The sequence below is a fragment of the Bos grunniens genome, chromosome 7, assembly GCF_055505025.1.
Source record: "Bos grunniens cultivar Pamir isolate PY7600 chromosome 7, Bosgru_T2T1.0, whole genome shotgun sequence".
Classification (NCBI taxonomy): domain Eukaryota; kingdom Metazoa; phylum Chordata; class Mammalia; order Artiodactyla; family Bovidae; genus Bos; species Bos grunniens.
The window spans coordinates 17,863,670-17,881,567 of NC_141171.1; the positions used below are offsets into that span (position 1 = coordinate 17,863,670).

The 17,898-nt window shown below is 44.0% G+C and overlaps 1 protein-coding gene across 1 annotated transcript in view; it reads left to right on the forward strand.

Moving 5' to 3' along the window:
• Window positions 1-777, forward strand: part of C3 (complement C3) — a 36,222-nt gene extending 35,445 nt beyond the window's left edge. Inside the window, exons 39-41 of the mRNA XM_086409777.1 lie at window positions 74-157; window positions 354-489; window positions 572-777. Of these exons, the coding sequence (XP_086265903.1) occupies window positions 74-157; window positions 354-489; window positions 572-713 (362 nt within the window). The 3' untranslated portion in view covers window positions 714-777. The remainder of the gene's footprint in view (window positions 1-73; window positions 158-353; window positions 490-571) is intronic.
• Window positions 778-17,898: the final 17,121 nt, after the last annotated feature.

Genomic DNA, 17,898 nt, shown 5'->3' on the forward strand with positions numbered 1-17,898 from the left:
GAGGAGCCAGGTGAGGGCGCCCCACAGAGAGCCTTGCCCAGGACGCCCCGCTGTCTTCCCCACCCCTCAACAGTGTACAAGACCAGACTTATCCAGAAGAAGCTGGAAGATGACTTTGACGAGTACATCATGGTGATCGAGAACATCATCAAATCGGGTTAGCCCTGTGTCTACTGTCTTTCTACCTCCCCCTTCCCCCAGCCCCTCCCCTTCTCCTCCCCCAACTCAGCTTCCCTTGCCCTCCCCACTCTCCCCCTCTCCCTCCCCCAGTTCAGCTTCCCTTCCCCTCCCTCCCCATACCCAGTCCCTCCCCTCCCCCTCCCCCAGTTCAGCTTCCCTTTCCCTCGCTCCAGGCTCCGACGAGGTGCAGGTTAAACAGGAGCGCAAGTTCATCAGCCACATCAAGTGCAGGGAAGCCCTTAAACTGAAGGAGGGGGCACACTATCTCGTGTGGGGCGTGTCCTCTGACCTGTGGGGCGAGAAACCCAAGTGAGTTCCCACCCCAGTGCCTTCCAGAGGCCGCCTCCTCCCACCCTCCGCACCCCCTCCTGACCCGTCTGTCTTCCCTCAGGATCAGCTACATCATCGGGAAGGACACCTGGGTGGAGCTGTGGCCCGAGGCTGAAGAATGTCAAGATGAGGAGAACCAGAAACAGTGCGAGGACCTGGCCAACTTCACAGAGAACATGGTCGTCTTTGGCTGCCCCAACTGATCCCACACACATACACCCTCTCATACACACTGTCCACGCAATAAAGCTTCACTTCTGTTCCACATGTCTCCTGAAGTCTGGAGGTCTTTGAGAGGGGGACAGGCAGCTTCGACCCCCGCCCCTCCGCCCCCCACTGCCTCACTTGCCACTCAGCTCCATCCTACAGGAACCTGACCTGATTCCCACTTCATTACCTCCTGCAGTTCACCTTCACATTCACCGGCTTCCTCATCTCCAGTGCCCGTGCCTGCCTCACCTGTTCCTAGCCGGAAGTGCGTATGCCTCTTCCAGAGGCGGCCTCCGGAAGGCACGGGGTGGGAACTCACTTGGGTTTCTCGCCCCACAGGTCAGAGGACATGCCCCACACGAGGTAGTGTGCCCACTCCTTAAGGCGGATTCTTCACCATCTGAGCCACCAGGGAAGCCCAAGAGTAGTGGAATGGGTAGTCTATCCCTTCTCTAGGGGAAACTTTTGACCCAGGAATCCAACCAGGGTCTCCTGCACTGCAGGTAGATTCTTTACCAGTTGAGCTTCCCTGACCGGGGATTGAACCCTGCATTGGGAACATGGAGTCTTAGCCACTGGACCACCAGGGAAGTCCCTCTTCGTGTTTTCTTACCAGCATCCTTGCCTACATCCTCACCTGGGTATTTCCCTGGCTTCTTGCTTGCACCTCCCCCTGCGTCTCTACCTGTGTCTTCAGCATCAGAACCCTCCAGTCCTTCTCTGCCTTCTCACCCTCATGCCCGCCTGTATCCTGAGCTCCCATCCTCACCTGCTGGGACCTTCATCGCATTTGCCCTCCTTCTCAGCTCACTTTCACTCCATTTCCAGTCTCACCTGCACCCCGTGTGCCGGCCTCTAGACTCACCCTCCTGGTCACCATTTTGTAGATGGGCCTGAGCAGACTGGTGGGATTGTGTGATGCGGCTGGGCCGGGAGGGGGCAGTCACAGGCAGGTCAGGGTGATGTTTCCGCCTGGAGCCTGAGGGACCAAGTCAGAGATCTGACTCATCAGCCAGCGATTGAGGAGGCAGTGCAGGGGCTCTTGTGGTCACAGCCTCATCAGAAACACATAGTGAGGCAGCAGCCACAGAGGGTGAGGCCACTGGCTGCCCAAGGGCCCTAAGTGCCTATCCACCTGTGGCCCCTTGAGGATGGTTGAAGGTGAGATCCAGGCTCCAGCTCTGGGTGAGACCATCACAGGAAAACACCTCTGAACCTGGAAGTCACCCCTGCACAACCCCCTTCCCCTAAGACCTCAGGTTCTGGAATTCCCCACCCCCTTAACTCCAGGAATGTGAGGGGAAATTGACTCACAGCCCATCCCTACTCCCTCCAGTCCCTGATTGCCAGAGGCTCCTGTCAAGGGGACACTCAAAAATCCTCCTTACTCACTAGGTGTCCCAGCTGACGTCTACCAGCCACTCCCCTCCCCATCACTCTCCTTCTTGGACAGTTTCTCATTTCTTTTCACATTCATTTCTCCTTCCTTCTGGCTTGGAATTCAAGTTCCTCGTTTCTTTAATGCATTGGGTGGTTTTTTGTTGTTGTTGTTTGATTTTTTTTTTCTTTTTCCAGCATCTATGGTTCGAGGCTGTGAACATATGGTTTGAGGATCTCACATTTCTAAAGATAGCATGGAGTTGATTTCAGACAGTGAGGGTGTCCAAATAAGAAAGGAGAACAGGGCAATGTGAAAAGCCTGCCTGTGATGGAACCACCTTCAAAGTCATTTAGATTGAGGGGTGGTTCAGTTTACATGTCAATTTTTGCTAGGCTATGGTGACCAGTTGTTGGGTTAAACACCAGTCTAAATGTTGCTATGAAGGTTTTTTTTTCCCCTTGAATTTTTTTTTTACTTTTTTTGAAAACTGGGCAGAATGCTAAATATCCACCTTTACAATAAACAAATACAGTAACGGTAACTCACACTGAAACAAACCATATTGGAGAAGGAAATAGCAACCCACTCCAGTATTTGTGTCAAAAAATCCTATGGACAGAGGAGCCTGGCAGGCTACAGTCCAAAGGGTCACATAGGGTCGGACAAGACTGAGCAACTGAGCACGCACGGGGCTGATTCGTGTTGCTGTATGGCAGAAATCAACAGAACGTCGTGAATCAATTATCCTCTAGTTAAAAATAATTTAAAGAAACATATTTCTGATAGCCATTATTTTTCTGTTTGGGACTGTTTTCAAGGTTTCTTTTGTTAATATTTATATATTTATTTGGGTGTGCCAAGACTTCAGTTGCAGCATGTGGAATCTAGGTCCCTAACCAGGGATGGGCCCCAAGGCCCCTGCGCTGGGAGTGCAGAGTCTTAGCCACTAGACTACCAGGGAAATCCCTGTTTTCAAGGTTTTTTGTCTCAAAAACATGAATGTCCCAATCCAAAGGCTCAGAATAGGCCATCTTTTAAACAAAGAGGCAATGATTGACAAAAGGCTATGAATACAACATGTAAATAGTTGATACAGACCTAATAGGATTTGTCAAAATCAGTCACATCTAGTAACACACCTGAAGTGTTCTTGTATAAAATACCATGTGAAGAAAAGAAGACTTTATCAATGTCTAAAAAAAGTGGGTTTGTTTATAGACAATCTGACAAGTTATCATAAGAAGTGTTTCCTGAGACTTCCCTGGCAGTCCAGTGGTTAAGACTCTGTGCTCTCAGTGTAGGAGGCACAGGTTTGATCCCTGATTAAGGAACTAAGATTCCACACGCCTCGCAGCATGGCCAAAAAAAAAAAAAAATGTTTTCCTGAGACATAAGTTAACGCAACATTATTCTTGAACCCTTTCAGTTCGACTTCCCACTCCATAAAATTGCTGAGGATCTGAAACTGAGAAAGTATATTTGAGTACAAACAGCTTGTGAAACTTAATACATTTTTAAACTTTTTTAAATTAATTTTTTAATTGGAGGAAAGTTGCTTTACAATGTGGTGTTGGTTTCTGCCATGTGTGCTTTAGTGCTCAGTCATGTCCTACTCTTGTGACCCCATGACTGTAGCCCGAAGGACTCCTCTGTCCATGTGGATTCTCCAAGCAGTAATACTGGAGTGGGTTGTCATGCTATCCTCCAAGAGATTTTCTCAACGCAGGGACTGAACCCAGGTCTCCTGCATTGCAGGCGGATTCTTTACCATCTGAGCCACCAGAGAAGCTCTGTTTCTGCTACACAACAAAGCAAAATTGGCCATAATTATGCATATATCCCCTCCTTCTTGAGCCTCCCTCCTCTTGCCCCATCCCTCCCCTCTAGGTCCACAGAGCACCAAGCTGGGCTCCCTGTATTATACAGCAACTTCTCACCAGCTATCTGTTTTACACATGTAGCATATATATATATATATATATATATATATATATATATATATATGTCAATGCCTCTTTCTCCATTCATCCTATTCTCTCCTTCCCTCCCTCTGTCCACAAGTCATTTTTTTTTCTTTTTTGCATTATCAGCAGGTCTTACTGAACTACCAACCAACTTGCCCATTCCATATGCATTTCAGATGGGTGAGGCTTCTCTGTATAGGAGCCAATATTGTCTTTGATCCTATGCTCAAGGTTGTCTAACAGAACAGTTTTCTCCCCATTTTGCAGTACTTTAGCCTTCCTATTAGCAAAAGAGGTGACCAGCCCCATAGACCAAAGAGACTACAGTCACAGGATGGGGAGTTCCTCTTACTTTTTGTTTTTTGACCGAGCTGCATGGCATATGGGAGGGAGCTTAGTTTCCAGACAGGGATTGAACCCATGCCCCCTGCATTGGAAGTGCAGAGTCTTAACCACTGTACCACCAGGGAAGTCCCTCCTCCTCTTACAATTTTTTATTTTGATGTTTGGAATTCTTTTGTTGTTGTTTGAGTTTTTGGTTTGTTTTCTTGCTTGTTTGGGGTTCTTTTTGTTTCTTTGTTGGTTTTTAATTGAAATAAGAGCTTCCCAGGTGGCGCTAGTGGTAAAGAATCTGCCTGCCAATGCAGGCAACACAAGAGATGTGGGTTCAGTCCCTGGGTGGGGAAGACCCCCTGAAGGAGGAAATGGCTACCCACTCCAGTATTCTTCCCTAGTGAGGAGTCCCATGGACTGAGGAGCCTGGCAGATTACAGCCTGTGGGGTTGAAAAGAGTGGGACACGACTGAGTGACTGAACACTACTACTGCTACTAAAGTTGACTTACAGTGTTGTGTTCGGATGTTTGGGACTCTTGATGCCAAGTCTATTTACTTTATTGTTTTGGGCTCAAGTTTATACACCCTTTCTGTGTTTCCTGTCTAGAGAAGATCCTTTAGTATTTGTTGGAGAGCTGGTATGGTGGTGCTGAATTCTCTCAGCTTTTTTTTTTTTTTGAAACAGAACTTTATTCTTCTTTAATATAAATTTATTTATTTTAATTGAAGGCTAATTACTTTACAATATTGTATTGGTTTTGCCATATATCTACAAGAATCTGCCACGGGTGTTCCCCATCCTGACCCCCCCTCCCACCTCCCTCCCCATCCTATCCCTCTGGGTCATCCCAGTGCACCAGCCCCAAGCATCCTGTATCATGCATTGAACCTGGACTGGCGATTCATTTCACATATGATAATATACATGTTTCAATGCCATTCTCCCAAATCATCCCACCCTCGCCCTCTCCCACAGAGTCCAAAAGACTGTTCTATACATCTGTGTCTCTTTTGCTGTCTCGCATACAGGGTTATTGTTACCATCTTTCTAAATTTCATATATATGCATTAGTATACTGTATTGGTGTTTTACTTTCTGGCTTATTTCACTCTGTGTAGGAGAAGGCAATGGCACCCCATTCCAATACACTTGCCTGGAATATCCCATGGATGGAGGAGCCTGGTGGGCTGCAGTCCATGGGGTCGCTAGGAGTCGGACACGACTGAGCGACTTCGCTTTCTCTTTTCACTTTCATGCATTGGAGAAGGAAATGGCAACCCACTCCAGTGTTCTTGCCTGGAGAATCCCAGGGATGGGGGAGCCTGGTGTGCTGCCATCTCTGGGGTCACACAGAGTCGGACACGACTGAAGCGACTTAGCATAGCATCACTCTGTATAATAGGCTCCGGTTTCATCCACCTCATTAGAACTGATTCAAATATATTCTTTTTAATGGCTGAGTAATACTCCATTGTGTATATGTACCACAGCTTTCTTATCCGTTCGTCTGCTGATGGACATCTAGGTTGCTTCCATGTCCTGGCTATTATAAACAGTGCTGCGATGAACATTGGGGTACACGTGTCTCTTTCAATTCTGGTTTCCTTGGTGTGTATGCCCAGCAGTGGGATTGCTGGGTCATATGTCAGTTCTATTTCCAGTTTTTTAAGGAATCTCCACACTGTTCTCCATAGTGGCTGTACTAGTTTGCATTCCCACCAACAGTGTAAGAGGGTTCCCTTTTCTCCACACCCTCTCCAGCATTTATTGCTTGTAGACTTTTGGATAGCAGCCATTCTGACTGGTGTGAAATGGTACCTCATTGTGGTTTTGATTTGCATTTCTCTGGTAATGAGTGATGCTGAGCATCCTTTCATGTGTTTGTTAGCCATCTGTATGTCTTCTTTTCAGAAATGTCTGTTTAGTTCTTTGGCCCATTTTGTGATTGGGTCATTTATTTTTCTGGAATTGAGCTGCAGGAGTTGCTTGTATATTTTTGAGATTAATTCTTTGTCAGATGCTTTGTTTGCTATTATTTTCTCCGATTCTGAAGGTTGTCTTTTCACCTTGATTATAGTTTCCCTTGTTGTGCAGAAGCTTTTAATTTTAATTAGGCCCCATTTGTTTACTTTTGCTTTTATTTCCAATATTCTGGGAGGTGGGTCATAGAGGGTCCTGCTGTGATTGCCTATGTTCTCCTCTAGGAGTTTTATAGTTTCTGGTCTTACATTTAGATCTTTAATCCATTTTGAGTTTATTTTTGTGTATGGTGTTAGAAAGTGTTCTAGTTTCATTCTTTTACAAGTGGTTGATGAGTTTTCCCAGCACCACTTGTTAAAGAGATTGTCTTTTCTCCATTGTATATTCTTGCCTCCTTTGTCTAAGATAAGGTGTCCATAAGTGTGTGGATTTATCTCTGGGCTTTCTATTTTGTTCCATTGATCTATATGTCTGTCTTTGTGCCAGTACCATACTGTCTTAATGACTGTGGCTTTGTAGTAGAGCCTGAAGTCAGGCAGGTTGATTCCTCCAGTTCCATTCTTCTTTCTCAAGATTGCTTTGGCTATTCGAGGTTTTTTGTATTTCCATTCAAATTGTGAAATTATTTGTTCTAGCTCTGTGAAGAATACTGTTGGTAGCTTGATAGGGATTGCATTGACTCTATAGACTGCTTTGGGTAGTATACTCATTTTCACTATATTGATTCTTCCGATCCATGAACACGGTATATTTCTCCATCTATTAGTGTCCTCTTTGATTTCTTTCACCAGTGTTTTAAAGTTTTCTATATATAGGTCTTTTGTTTCTTTAGGTAGATATATTCCTAAGTATTTTATTCTTTTCATTGCAATGGTGAAAGAAATTGTTTCCTTAATTTCTCTATTTTCTCATTATTAGTGTATAGGAATGCAAGGGATTTCTGTGTGTTGATTTTATATCCTGCAACTTTACTATATTCATTGATTAGCTCTAGTAATTTTCTGGTGGAGTCTTTAGGGCTTTCTATGTAGAGGATCATGTCATCTACAAACAGTGAGAGTTTTACTTCTTCTTTTCCAATCTGGATTCCTTTTATTTCTTTTTCTGCTCTGATTGCTGTGGCCAAAACTTCCAAAACTATGTTGAATAGTAGTGGTGAGAGTGGGCACCCTTGTCTTGTTCCTGACTTTAGGGGAAATGCTTTCAATTTTTCACCATTGAGGATAATGTTTGCTATGGGTTTGCCATATATAGCTTTTAGTATGTTGAGGTATGTTCCTTCTATTCCTGCTTTCTGGAGGGTTTTTATCATAAAGGGATGTTTAATTTTGTCAAAGGCTTTCTCTGTATCTATTGAGATAATCATCTGGTTTTTACCTTTCAATTTGTTAATGTGGTGTATTACATTGATTGATTTGCAAATATTGAAGAATCCTTGCATCCCTGGAATAAAGCCCACTTGGTCATGATGTATGATCTTTTTAATGTGTTGTTGGATTCTGTTTGCTAGAATTTTGTTAAGGATTTTTGCATCTATACTCATCAGTGATATTGGCCTGTGGTTTTCTTTTTTGTGGCATCTTTTTCTGGTTTTGGTATTAGTGTGATGGTGGCCTCACGGGATGAGTTTAGAAGTTTACCTTCCTCTGCAATTTTCTGGAAGACTTTGAGTAGGATAGGTGTTAGCTCTTCTCTAAATTTTTGGTAGATGGCTGGGAAGCCGTCTGGTCCTGGGCTTTTGTTTGCTGGAAGATTTCTGATTACAGTTTCAATTTCCGTGCTTGTGAAGGGTCTGTTAAGATTTTCTATTTCTTCCTGGTTCAGTTTTGGAAAGTTGTACTTTCTAAGAATTTGTCCATTTCTTCCAAGTTGTCCATTTTATTGGCATATAGTTGCTGATAGTAGTCTCTTATGATCCTTTGTATTTCTGTGTTGTCTGTTGTGATCTCTCCATTTTCATTTCTAATTTTATTGATTTTATTTTTCTCCCTTTGTTTCTTGATGAGTCTGGCTAATGGTTTGTTAATTTTATTTATCTTCTCAAAGAACCAGCTTTTGGCTTTGTTGATTTTTGCTGTGGTCTCTTTTGTTTCTTTTGCATTTATTTCTGCCCTAAGTTTTAAGATTTCTTTCCTTCTACTAACCCTGGGGTTCTTCATTTCTTCCTTTTCTAGTTGCTTTAGGAATAGAGTTAGGTTATTTATTTGACTTTTTTCTTGTTTCTTGAGGTATGCCTGTATTGCTATGAACTTTCCCCTTAGCACTGCTCTTACAGTGTCCCACAGGTTTTGGGTTGTTGTGTTTTCATTTTCATCGTTTCTATGCATATTTTTATTTCTTTTTTGATTTCTTCTGTGATTTGTTGGTTATTCAGCAGCGTGTTTTTTGCCTCCATATGTTGACATTTTTAATAGTTTTTCTCCTGTAATTGAGATCTAATCTTACTGCATTGTGGTCAGAAAAGATGCTTGGAATGACTTCAATTCTTTTGAACTTACCAAGCCTAGATTTATGGCCCAGGATGTGATCTATCCTGGAGAACGTTCAGTGTGCGCTTGAGAAAAAGGTGAAATTCATTGTTTGGGGATGAACTGTCCTATAGATATCAATTAGGTCTAACTGGTCTATTGTGTCATTTAAAGTTTGTGTTTCTTGTTAATTTTCTGTTTAGTTGATCTATCCATAAGTGTGAGTAGGGTATTAAAGTCTCCCACTATTATTGTGTTATTGTTAATTTACCCTTTCATACTTGTTAGCATTTGTCTTACATATTGTTGTGCTCCTATGTTGGGTGCATATTTATTTATAATTGTCATATCTTCTTCTTGGATTGATCCTTTGATCATTATATAGTGTCCATCTTTGTCTCTTTTCACAGCCTTTGTTTTAAAGTCTATTTAATCTGACATGAGTATCCCTACTCCTGCTTTCTTTTGGTCTCTATTTGTGTGGAATATCTTTTTCCAGCCCTTCACTTTCAGTCTGTATGTGTCCCTTGTTTCGAGGTGGGTCTCTTGTAGACAACATATATAGGGGTCTTGTTTTTGTATCCATTCAGCCAGTCTTTGTCTTTTGGTTGGGGCATTCAACCCATTTACATTTAAGGTAATTATTGATAAGTATGATCCTGTTGCCATTTACTTTACTGTTTTGGGTTCAAGTTTATACACCCTTTCTGTGTGTCCTGTCTAGAGAAGATCCTTTAGCATTTGCTGGACAGCTGGTTTGGTGGTGCTGAATTCTCTCAGCTTTTGCTTGTCTGTAAAGCTTTTGATTTCTCCTTCATATTTGAATGAGATCCTTGCTGGGTACAGTAAGCTGGGCTGTAGGTTATTTTCTTTCATTACTTAAGTATGTCCAGTGCCATTCCCTCCTGACCTGAAGAGTTTCTATTGAAAGATCAGCTGTTATCCTTATGGGAATCCCCTTGTGTGTTATTTGTTGTTTTTCCCTTGCTGCTTTTAATATTTGTTCTTTGTGTTTGATCTTTGTTAATTTGATTAATATGTGTCTTGGGTGTTTCGCCTTGGGTTTATCCTGTTTGGGACTCTCTGGGTTTCTTGGACTTGGGTGATTATTTCCTTCCCCATTTTAGGGAAGTTTTCAACTATTATCTCCTCAAGTATTTTCTCATGGTCTTTCTTTTTGTCTTCTTCTTCTGGGACTCCTATTATTCAAATGTTGGGGCGTTTAACATTGTCCCAGAAGTCTCTGAGGTTGTCCTCATTTCTTTTAATTCGTTTTTCTTTTTTCCTCTGTTTCATTTATTTCTACCATTCTATCTTCTACCTCACTTATCCTATCTTCTGCCTCCATTATTCTACTGTTGGTTCCCTCCAGAGTGTTTTTGATCTCATGTATTGCATTATTCATTATATAGTGACTCTTTTTTATTTCTTTCTTGCATCTTCTCAATCCTTGTCTCCAGGCTGTTTATCTGTCAATCCATTTTGTTTTCAAGATTTCAGATCATTTTCACTATCATTATTTGGAATTCTTTATCAGGTAGATTCCCTATCTCTTCCTCTTTTGTTTGGTTTGGTGGGTATTTATCCTGTTCCTTTACCTGCTGGGTATTTCTCTGCCTTTTCATCTTGTTTATATTGCTGTGTTTGGCATGGCCTTTCTGTATTCTGGCAGTTTGTGGAGTTCTCTTTATTGTGGAGTTTCCTCGCTGTGGGTGGGGTTGGACAGGTGGTTTGTCAAGGTTTTCTGGTTAGGGAAGCTTGTGTCGGTGTTCTGGTGGGTGGAGCTGGATTTCTTCTCTCTGGAGTGCAATGAAGTGTCCAGTAATGATCTATGAGATGTCAGTGGGTTTGGTGTGAGTTTGGGCAGCCTGTATATTGAAGCTCAGGGCTATGTTCCTGTGTTGCTGGAGAATTTGTGTGGTATGTCTTGCCCTAGAACTTGTTGGCCCTTGGGTGATGCTTGGTTTCAGTGTACTTATGGAGGCTTTTTGATGATCCAGCAGATGTTGGAAATTTGATCTCTGGTTCCTCTGCCTTTCCTAAAACCAGCTTCCACTGTGGAAGTTCACAGTTCACATATTGCTGAAGACTGGCTTGGAGAATTTTCAGCATTACTTTACTAGCGTGTGCTGCTGCTGCTGCTGCTGCTGCTGCTAAGTCGCTTCAGTAGTGTCCGACTCTGTGTGATCCCATAGACGGCAGCCCACCAGGCTGCCCCATCCCTGGGATTCTCCAGGCAAGAACACTGGAGTGGGTTGCCATTTCCTTCTCCAATGCATGAAAGTGAAAAGTGAAAGTAAAGTCGCTCAGTCATGTCTGACTCTTCGCGGCCCCATGGACTGCAGCCTACCAGGTTCCTCCGTCCATGGGATTTTCCAGGCAAGAGTACTGGAGTGGGGTGCCATTGCCTTCTCCAACTAGCGTGTGAGATGAGTGCAAGTGTGTGGTAGTTTGAGCATTCTTTGGCATTGCCTTTCTTTGGGATTGGAATGAAAACTGACCTTTCCAGTCCTGTGGCCACTGCTGAGTTTTCCAAATTTGCTGGCATATTGACTGTAGCACTTTCACAGCATCACATTTCAGGATTTGAAATAGCTCAACTGGAATTCCACCACCTCCACTAGCTTTGTTCATAGTGATGCTTTGTAAGGCCCACTTGACTTCACATTCCAGGATGTCTGGCTCTAGGTTAGTGATCACACCATCATGATTATCTGGGTCGTGAAGATCTTTTTTGTACAGTTCTTTTGTGTATTCATGCCATCTCTTCTTAATATCCTCTGCTTCTGTTAGGTCCATACCATTTCTGTCCTTTATTGAGCTCATCTTTGCATGAAATGTTCCCTTGGTATCTCTAATTTTCTTGAAGAAATCGCTAGTCTTTCCCATTCTGTTGTTTTCCTCTATTTCTTTGCATTGATCACTGAGGAAGGCTTTCTCATCTCTCCTTGCTATTATTTGGAACTCTGCATTCAAACAGAAATATCTTTCCTTTTCTCCTTTGCTTTTCACTTCTCTTCTTTTCACAGCTATTTCTAAGGCCTCCTCAGAGAGCCATTTTGCGTTTTTGCTTTTCTTTTCCATGGCAATGATCTTGATCCCTGTCTCCTGTACAGTGTCACGAACCTCCATCGATAGTTCATCAGGTACTCTATCAGATCTAGTCCCTTAAATCTATTTCTCACTTCCACTGTATCATCATAAGGCATTTGATTTAGGTCATACCTGAATGGTCTGGGGGTGTTCCCTACTTCCTTCAATTTAAGTCTGAATTTGGCAATAAGGAATTTATGATCTGAGCTACAATCAGCTCCCGGTCTTGTTTTTGCTGACTGTATAGAGCTTCTCCATCTTTGGCTGCAAAGAATATAATCAATCTGATTTCGGTGTTGACCAAATGGTGATGTCCATGTGTAGAGTCTTCTCTTGTGTTGTTGGAAGAGGGTGTTTGCTATGACCGGTGCGTTCTCTTGGCAAAACTCTATTAGCCTTTGCCCTGCTTCATTCTGTATTCCAAGGCCAAATTTGCCTGTTACTCCAGATGTTTCTTGACTTCCTACTTTTACATTCCAGTCCCCTATAATGAAAAGAACATCTTTTTTGGGTGTTAGTTCTAAAAGGTCTTGTAGGTCTTCATAGAACCATTCAACTTCAGCTTCTTCAGCATTACTGGTTAGGGCATAGGCGTGGATCACCGTGATATTGAATGGCTTGCCTTGGAAATGAACAGAGATCATCCTGTCGTTTTTGAGATTGCATCCAAGTACTGCATTTCGGACTCTTTTGTTGACCATGATGGCTACTCCATTTCTTCTAAGGGATTCCTGCCCACAGTAGTAGATATAATGGTCATCTGAGTTAAATTCACCCATTCTAGTCCATTTTAGTTTGCTGATTCCTAGAATGTTGATGTTCACTCTTGCCATCTCCTGTTTGACCACTTCCAATTTGCCTTGATGCATGGACCTGACATTCCAGGTTCCTATGCAATATTGTTCTTTACAGCATTGGACCTTGCTTCTATCACGTCACAACCACAACTGGGTATTGTTTTTGCTTTGGCTCGACCCCTTCATTCTTTCTGGAGTTATTTCACCACTGATCTCCTGTAGCATATTGGGCACCTACCGACCTGGGAGTTCCTCTTTCAGTATCCTATCATTTTGCCTTTTCATACTGTTCATGGGGTTCTCAAGGCAAGAATACTGAAGTGGTTTGCCATTCCCTTCTCCAGTGGACCACATTCTGTCAGATCTCTCCACCACGACCTGTCTGTCTTCAGTGGCCCCACACGGCATGGCTTAGTTTCATTGAGTTAGACAAGGCTGTGGTCCGTGTAATCAGATTAGCTAGTTTTCTGTGATTATGGTTTCAGTGTGTCTGCCTTCTGATGCCCTCTCGCAGCACCTACCGTCTCACTTGGGTTTCTCTTACCTTGGACAAGGGGTCAAACATCTATTTCTGCTTTATTGACTATGCCAAAGCCTTTCACTGTGTGGATCACAATAAACTGTGGAAAATTCTGAAAGAGATGGAAATACCAGACCACCTCACATGCCTCTTGAGAAACCTATATGCAGGTCAGGAAGCAACGGACCGGCATAGAACTGGACATGGACCAACAGACTGGTTCCAAATAGGAAAAGGAGTACGTCAAGGCTGTATATTGTCACCCTGCTTATTTAACTTATATGCAGAGTACATAATGAGAAACGTTGGGCTGGAAGAAACACAGCTGGAATCAAGATTGCCAGGAGAAATATCAATAACCTCAGATATGCAGATGACACCACCCTTATGGCAGAAAGTGAAGAGGAACTAAAAAGCCTCTTGATGAAAGTGAAAGAGGAGAGTGAAAAAGTTGGCTTAAAACTCAACATTCAGAAAACAAAGATCATGGCATCTGGTCCCATCATTTCATGAGAAATAGAAGGGGAAGCAGTGGAAACAGTGTCAGACTTTACTTTCTTGGGCTCCAAAATCACTGCAGATGGTGATTGCAGCCATGAAATTAAAAGACGCTTACTCCTTGGAAGGAAAGTTATGACCAACCTAGATAGCATATTAAAAAGCAGAGATATCACTTTTCCAACAAAGGTTCTTCTAGTCAAGGCTATGGTTTTTCCAGTGGTCATGTATGGATGTGAGAGTTGGACTGTGAAGAAAGCTGAGTGCTGAAGAATTGATGCTTTTGAACTGTGGTGTTGGAGAAGACTCTTGAGAGTCCCTTGGACTGCAAGGAGATCCAACCAGTCCATCCTAAAGGAGACCAGTCCTGGGTGTTCATTGGAAGGACTGATGCTGAGGCTGAAACTCCAATACTTTGGCCAACTCATGCGAAGAGTTGACTCATTGGAAAAGACTCTGATGCTGGGAGGGATTGGGGGCAGGAGGAGAAGGGGACGACAGAGGATTAGATGGCTGGATGGCATCCCCGACTCGATGCACATGAGTTTGTGTGATCTCCAGGAGTTGGTCATGGACAGGGAGGCCTGGCATGCTGAGATTCATGGGGTCGCAAAGAGTTTGACACGATCGAGTGGCTGAACTGAACGGACCTGATGGAGGGGTTTGGTGAGCTCTTATGAATTAATGTTCCCTGGAGTCAGGAGTTCTCTGGTGTTCTCAGGATTTTGACTTAAGCCTCCTGCCTCTTGTTTTCAGTCTTATTCTTACAGTAGCCTCAAGACTTCTCCATCTATACAGCACCGATGGTAAAACATCTAGGTTAAAGATGAACAGTTTCTCCACAGTGAGGGACACCCAGACAAGTTCACAGAGTTACGTGGAGAAGAGAAGAGGGAGGAGGTTAATAGAGGTGACCAGGATGAGAAGAGGGGGAATCAAAAGAGGCGAGAGCAAGCTAGCCAGTGATCACTTCCTTATGTGCTCTCCACAGTCTGGACCTCTCAGAGATGTTCACGGAGTTATACAGAGAAGAGAAGAGGAAGGAAGGAGACAGAGGTGGCCAGGAGGATAAAACGGGGAATCAAAAGGAGAGAGACAAATCCAGCCAGTAATCAGTTCCCTAAGTGTTCTCCACAGTCCGGAACACACAACGAGATTCACAGAGTTGGGTAGAGAAGAGCAGGGGGAGGGAGGAGATAAAGGCGATCTGGTGAAGAAAAAGGAGAGTCCAAAGGGGGAGAGAGCAGTCAAGCCAGTAATCTTGCTCCCAAGTAAAAATGGGTACTGAATATTGGGTTCTTAAAGGTACAAAATTGATAACAAATACCAAAAAGCAAAGATTAAATATCTAGAGTAGAGGTTGGATTCTCAAAAGTACACTATAAAGAAAAAAAACAAAGTCACAAAAATTATAATATATGAGATCCAACCAGTCCATTCTGAAGGAGATCAGCCCTGGGATTTCTTTGGAAGGAACGACGCTAAAGCTGAAACTCCAGTACTTTGGCCACCTCATGCGAAGAGTTGACTCATTGGAAAAGACTCTGATGCTGGGAGGGATTGGGGGCAGGAGGAGAAGGGGACAACAGAGGATGAGATGGCTGGATGGCATCACTGACTCGATGGATGTGAGTCTGAGTGAACTCCGGGAGTTGGTGATGGACAGGGAGGCCTGGCGTGCTGCGATTCATGGGGTCGCAAAGAGTCGGACACAACTGAGCGACAGATCTGATCTGATCTGATATATATATATAAAGTTTGCTTTAAGAAATAGGGTCTTTTTTCTCTTTGCAAAGTAATAGTAGGTTATAAAAATGAAAATTAAAGGAGTAATAGAGGACTTAAAATAATTTTTTTAATTTAAAAACGATAATAGTAAAAATATACCTAGGACTTTCTCTGGAGGTGTTGCGGACAGTGTGGGGTCAGTTCATTTTCAGATAGTTCCCTGATCTGGCTTATGTTTCTCAAGATCTATAGGCCCCTTCTTATGTAGTTGGTGCTAACTACAGGCTTTTAATCTATTGCACCTGTCATTCCAAAGGGGCTCCCTCTGTTTATTTTAGCTTCTTCTGTTTGCTGGTCTCTTCAGTGTCTAAATTCTGCCCTGACACAAGGGGGGCGGTGGCGGTCACTTCTTCTAGGCTCGCTTTTTCAGTTGTGCTGTGGGGAGGGAGGAACACTGCAAACAAATATCACTGGTGTCTGTGGGGAGTGTTTGCAGTGTTTCAGCCACACTGGGTTTGCCTCCCCCGCCCCACACCGGCTCCCGGCATGTGTGCTTTCCCAGTCTACGCTGCTCAGGCTCTAGGTTGCTCTGCTGGGAACTGTCTGATGCGGGCCCTGGGTTGCGTGCACTTCCCAGGTCTAAGCCGCTCAGGTTCAGGTACTCGGGTACTCCACAAAGGCACAGACTTGGTTGGGCCTGCGTTTTGTGCCCTTCCTCGGTCCGAGTAGCTCAGGTGACCAGGTGCTTGTCAAGCGCAGTCGCATCTTATCACCTCCCCCGTCCCAGCCGCTTGGTTTTCTGGGTGTACAACGGGCGCGCCTTCTCAGGCGTGCTGTGTGTCTCTTCTGGGTAGCTGATCTCTGGCTGCGACCCTCCCGGCGGATGTCGACCGTCCAGAATCCCAAGAAGTTTTGGTTAGCAACGAACTTTGCTTGCAGTTTGGTATAGGATGCCTCTCTGGGGCCGCAATTGCCCTCTTCCAGCTATTGCTGCCCTCACCTGCCTGTCTCCAGCAGGGGATGGGCCCGGCCGCAGCTGGCTAGCTCTGCTCAGTCCTTTGTTCTGAGAGCGGGCCTGGTGGAGTCTTAGGTTAGGGCTTTTCACGGGATAGCTATCCCACAGTCTGGGTTGCTATCTCAAGCTAGTTCCCTCAGATTGCCCTTGGGGCATTCAGGCCAGGTCTTTACCCTAAGCAATGCAGCCCGCACCAATCTGTCCAGCCCCCCCTTGCTAGTGGGGGATGCAGCATCTGGGCTGCTGCTCCGCTTGGAGTTTCTATTAGGTAGGTAATCTGTGGGTTTTAATTAATTATTTATTTTTTCTCCCGGTTATGTTGCCCTCTGAGGTTCCAAGGCTAGCCACAGACCCACCGGAGAGAGTGTTTCCTGGTGTTTGGGAACTTCTCTCTTTTTAAAGACTCCTTTCCTGGGATGGATCTCTGTCCCTACCTCTTTTGTCTCTCTTTTTATCTTTTATATTTTGTCCTATGTCCTTTTGAAGACAACGGGCTGCTTTTCTGGGTGCCTGATGTCCTCTGCCAGCATTCCGAAGTTGTTTTGTGGAATTTACTCAGCGTTCAGATGTTCTTTTGATGAATTTTTGGGGAGAAAGTGGTCTCCCTGTCCTATTCCTTCGCCATCTTCTGTGTCTCCCCTGATGCCAAGTCTAGAGCAAGGTGTCCAGGACCTGCTATGCCCAAGGAACAGATAAAGGACTTCTTGGTGACTGATGCACAGATGAAAAACTTAACACACAATAACAGAAGTTGTCACTAAACCACGTCCTAATCTTTTTCCTTGCTTCCACAAGCAGATCACATCTTCAATTTGCCCATGCCTCCAGCTTTTTTGTAGTTTTAACTCTGCAACATCCATGGTGCCTATGTACAGAATCAGTTAAAAAGACTGTCAAATTCCTTTTCTCTTGAAAGTGAAAGTCACTCAGTTGCATCCGACTCTTTGCTACCCCATGGACTATACAGCCCATGGAATTCTCCAGGCCAGAATACTGGAGTGGGTAGCTGTTCCCTTCTCCAGGGGTCTTTCCAACCCAGAGATCGAACCCAAGACTTCCACATTGCAGGAGGATTCTTTACCAGCTGAGCCACCAGGGAAGCCTAAGAATACTGGAGTGGGTAGCGTATCCCTTCTCCAGTGGATCTTCCTGCCCCCGGAATTGAACCAGGGTCTCCTGTATTGCAGGTGGATTCTTTACCAGCTGAGCTACCAGGGAAGCCCCAGAGCAAACAGTTGACCCCGACATGATCAATTTTTTTAAAAAATTTTATTGGAGTAGAGTTAATCTACAATGTAATGTTAGTTTCAGGTATACAGCAAAGTGAATCAGTTATATGTATACATATACCCACTCTTTTTTAGATTCTATTCCCATATAGGTCATTCATTACAGAGT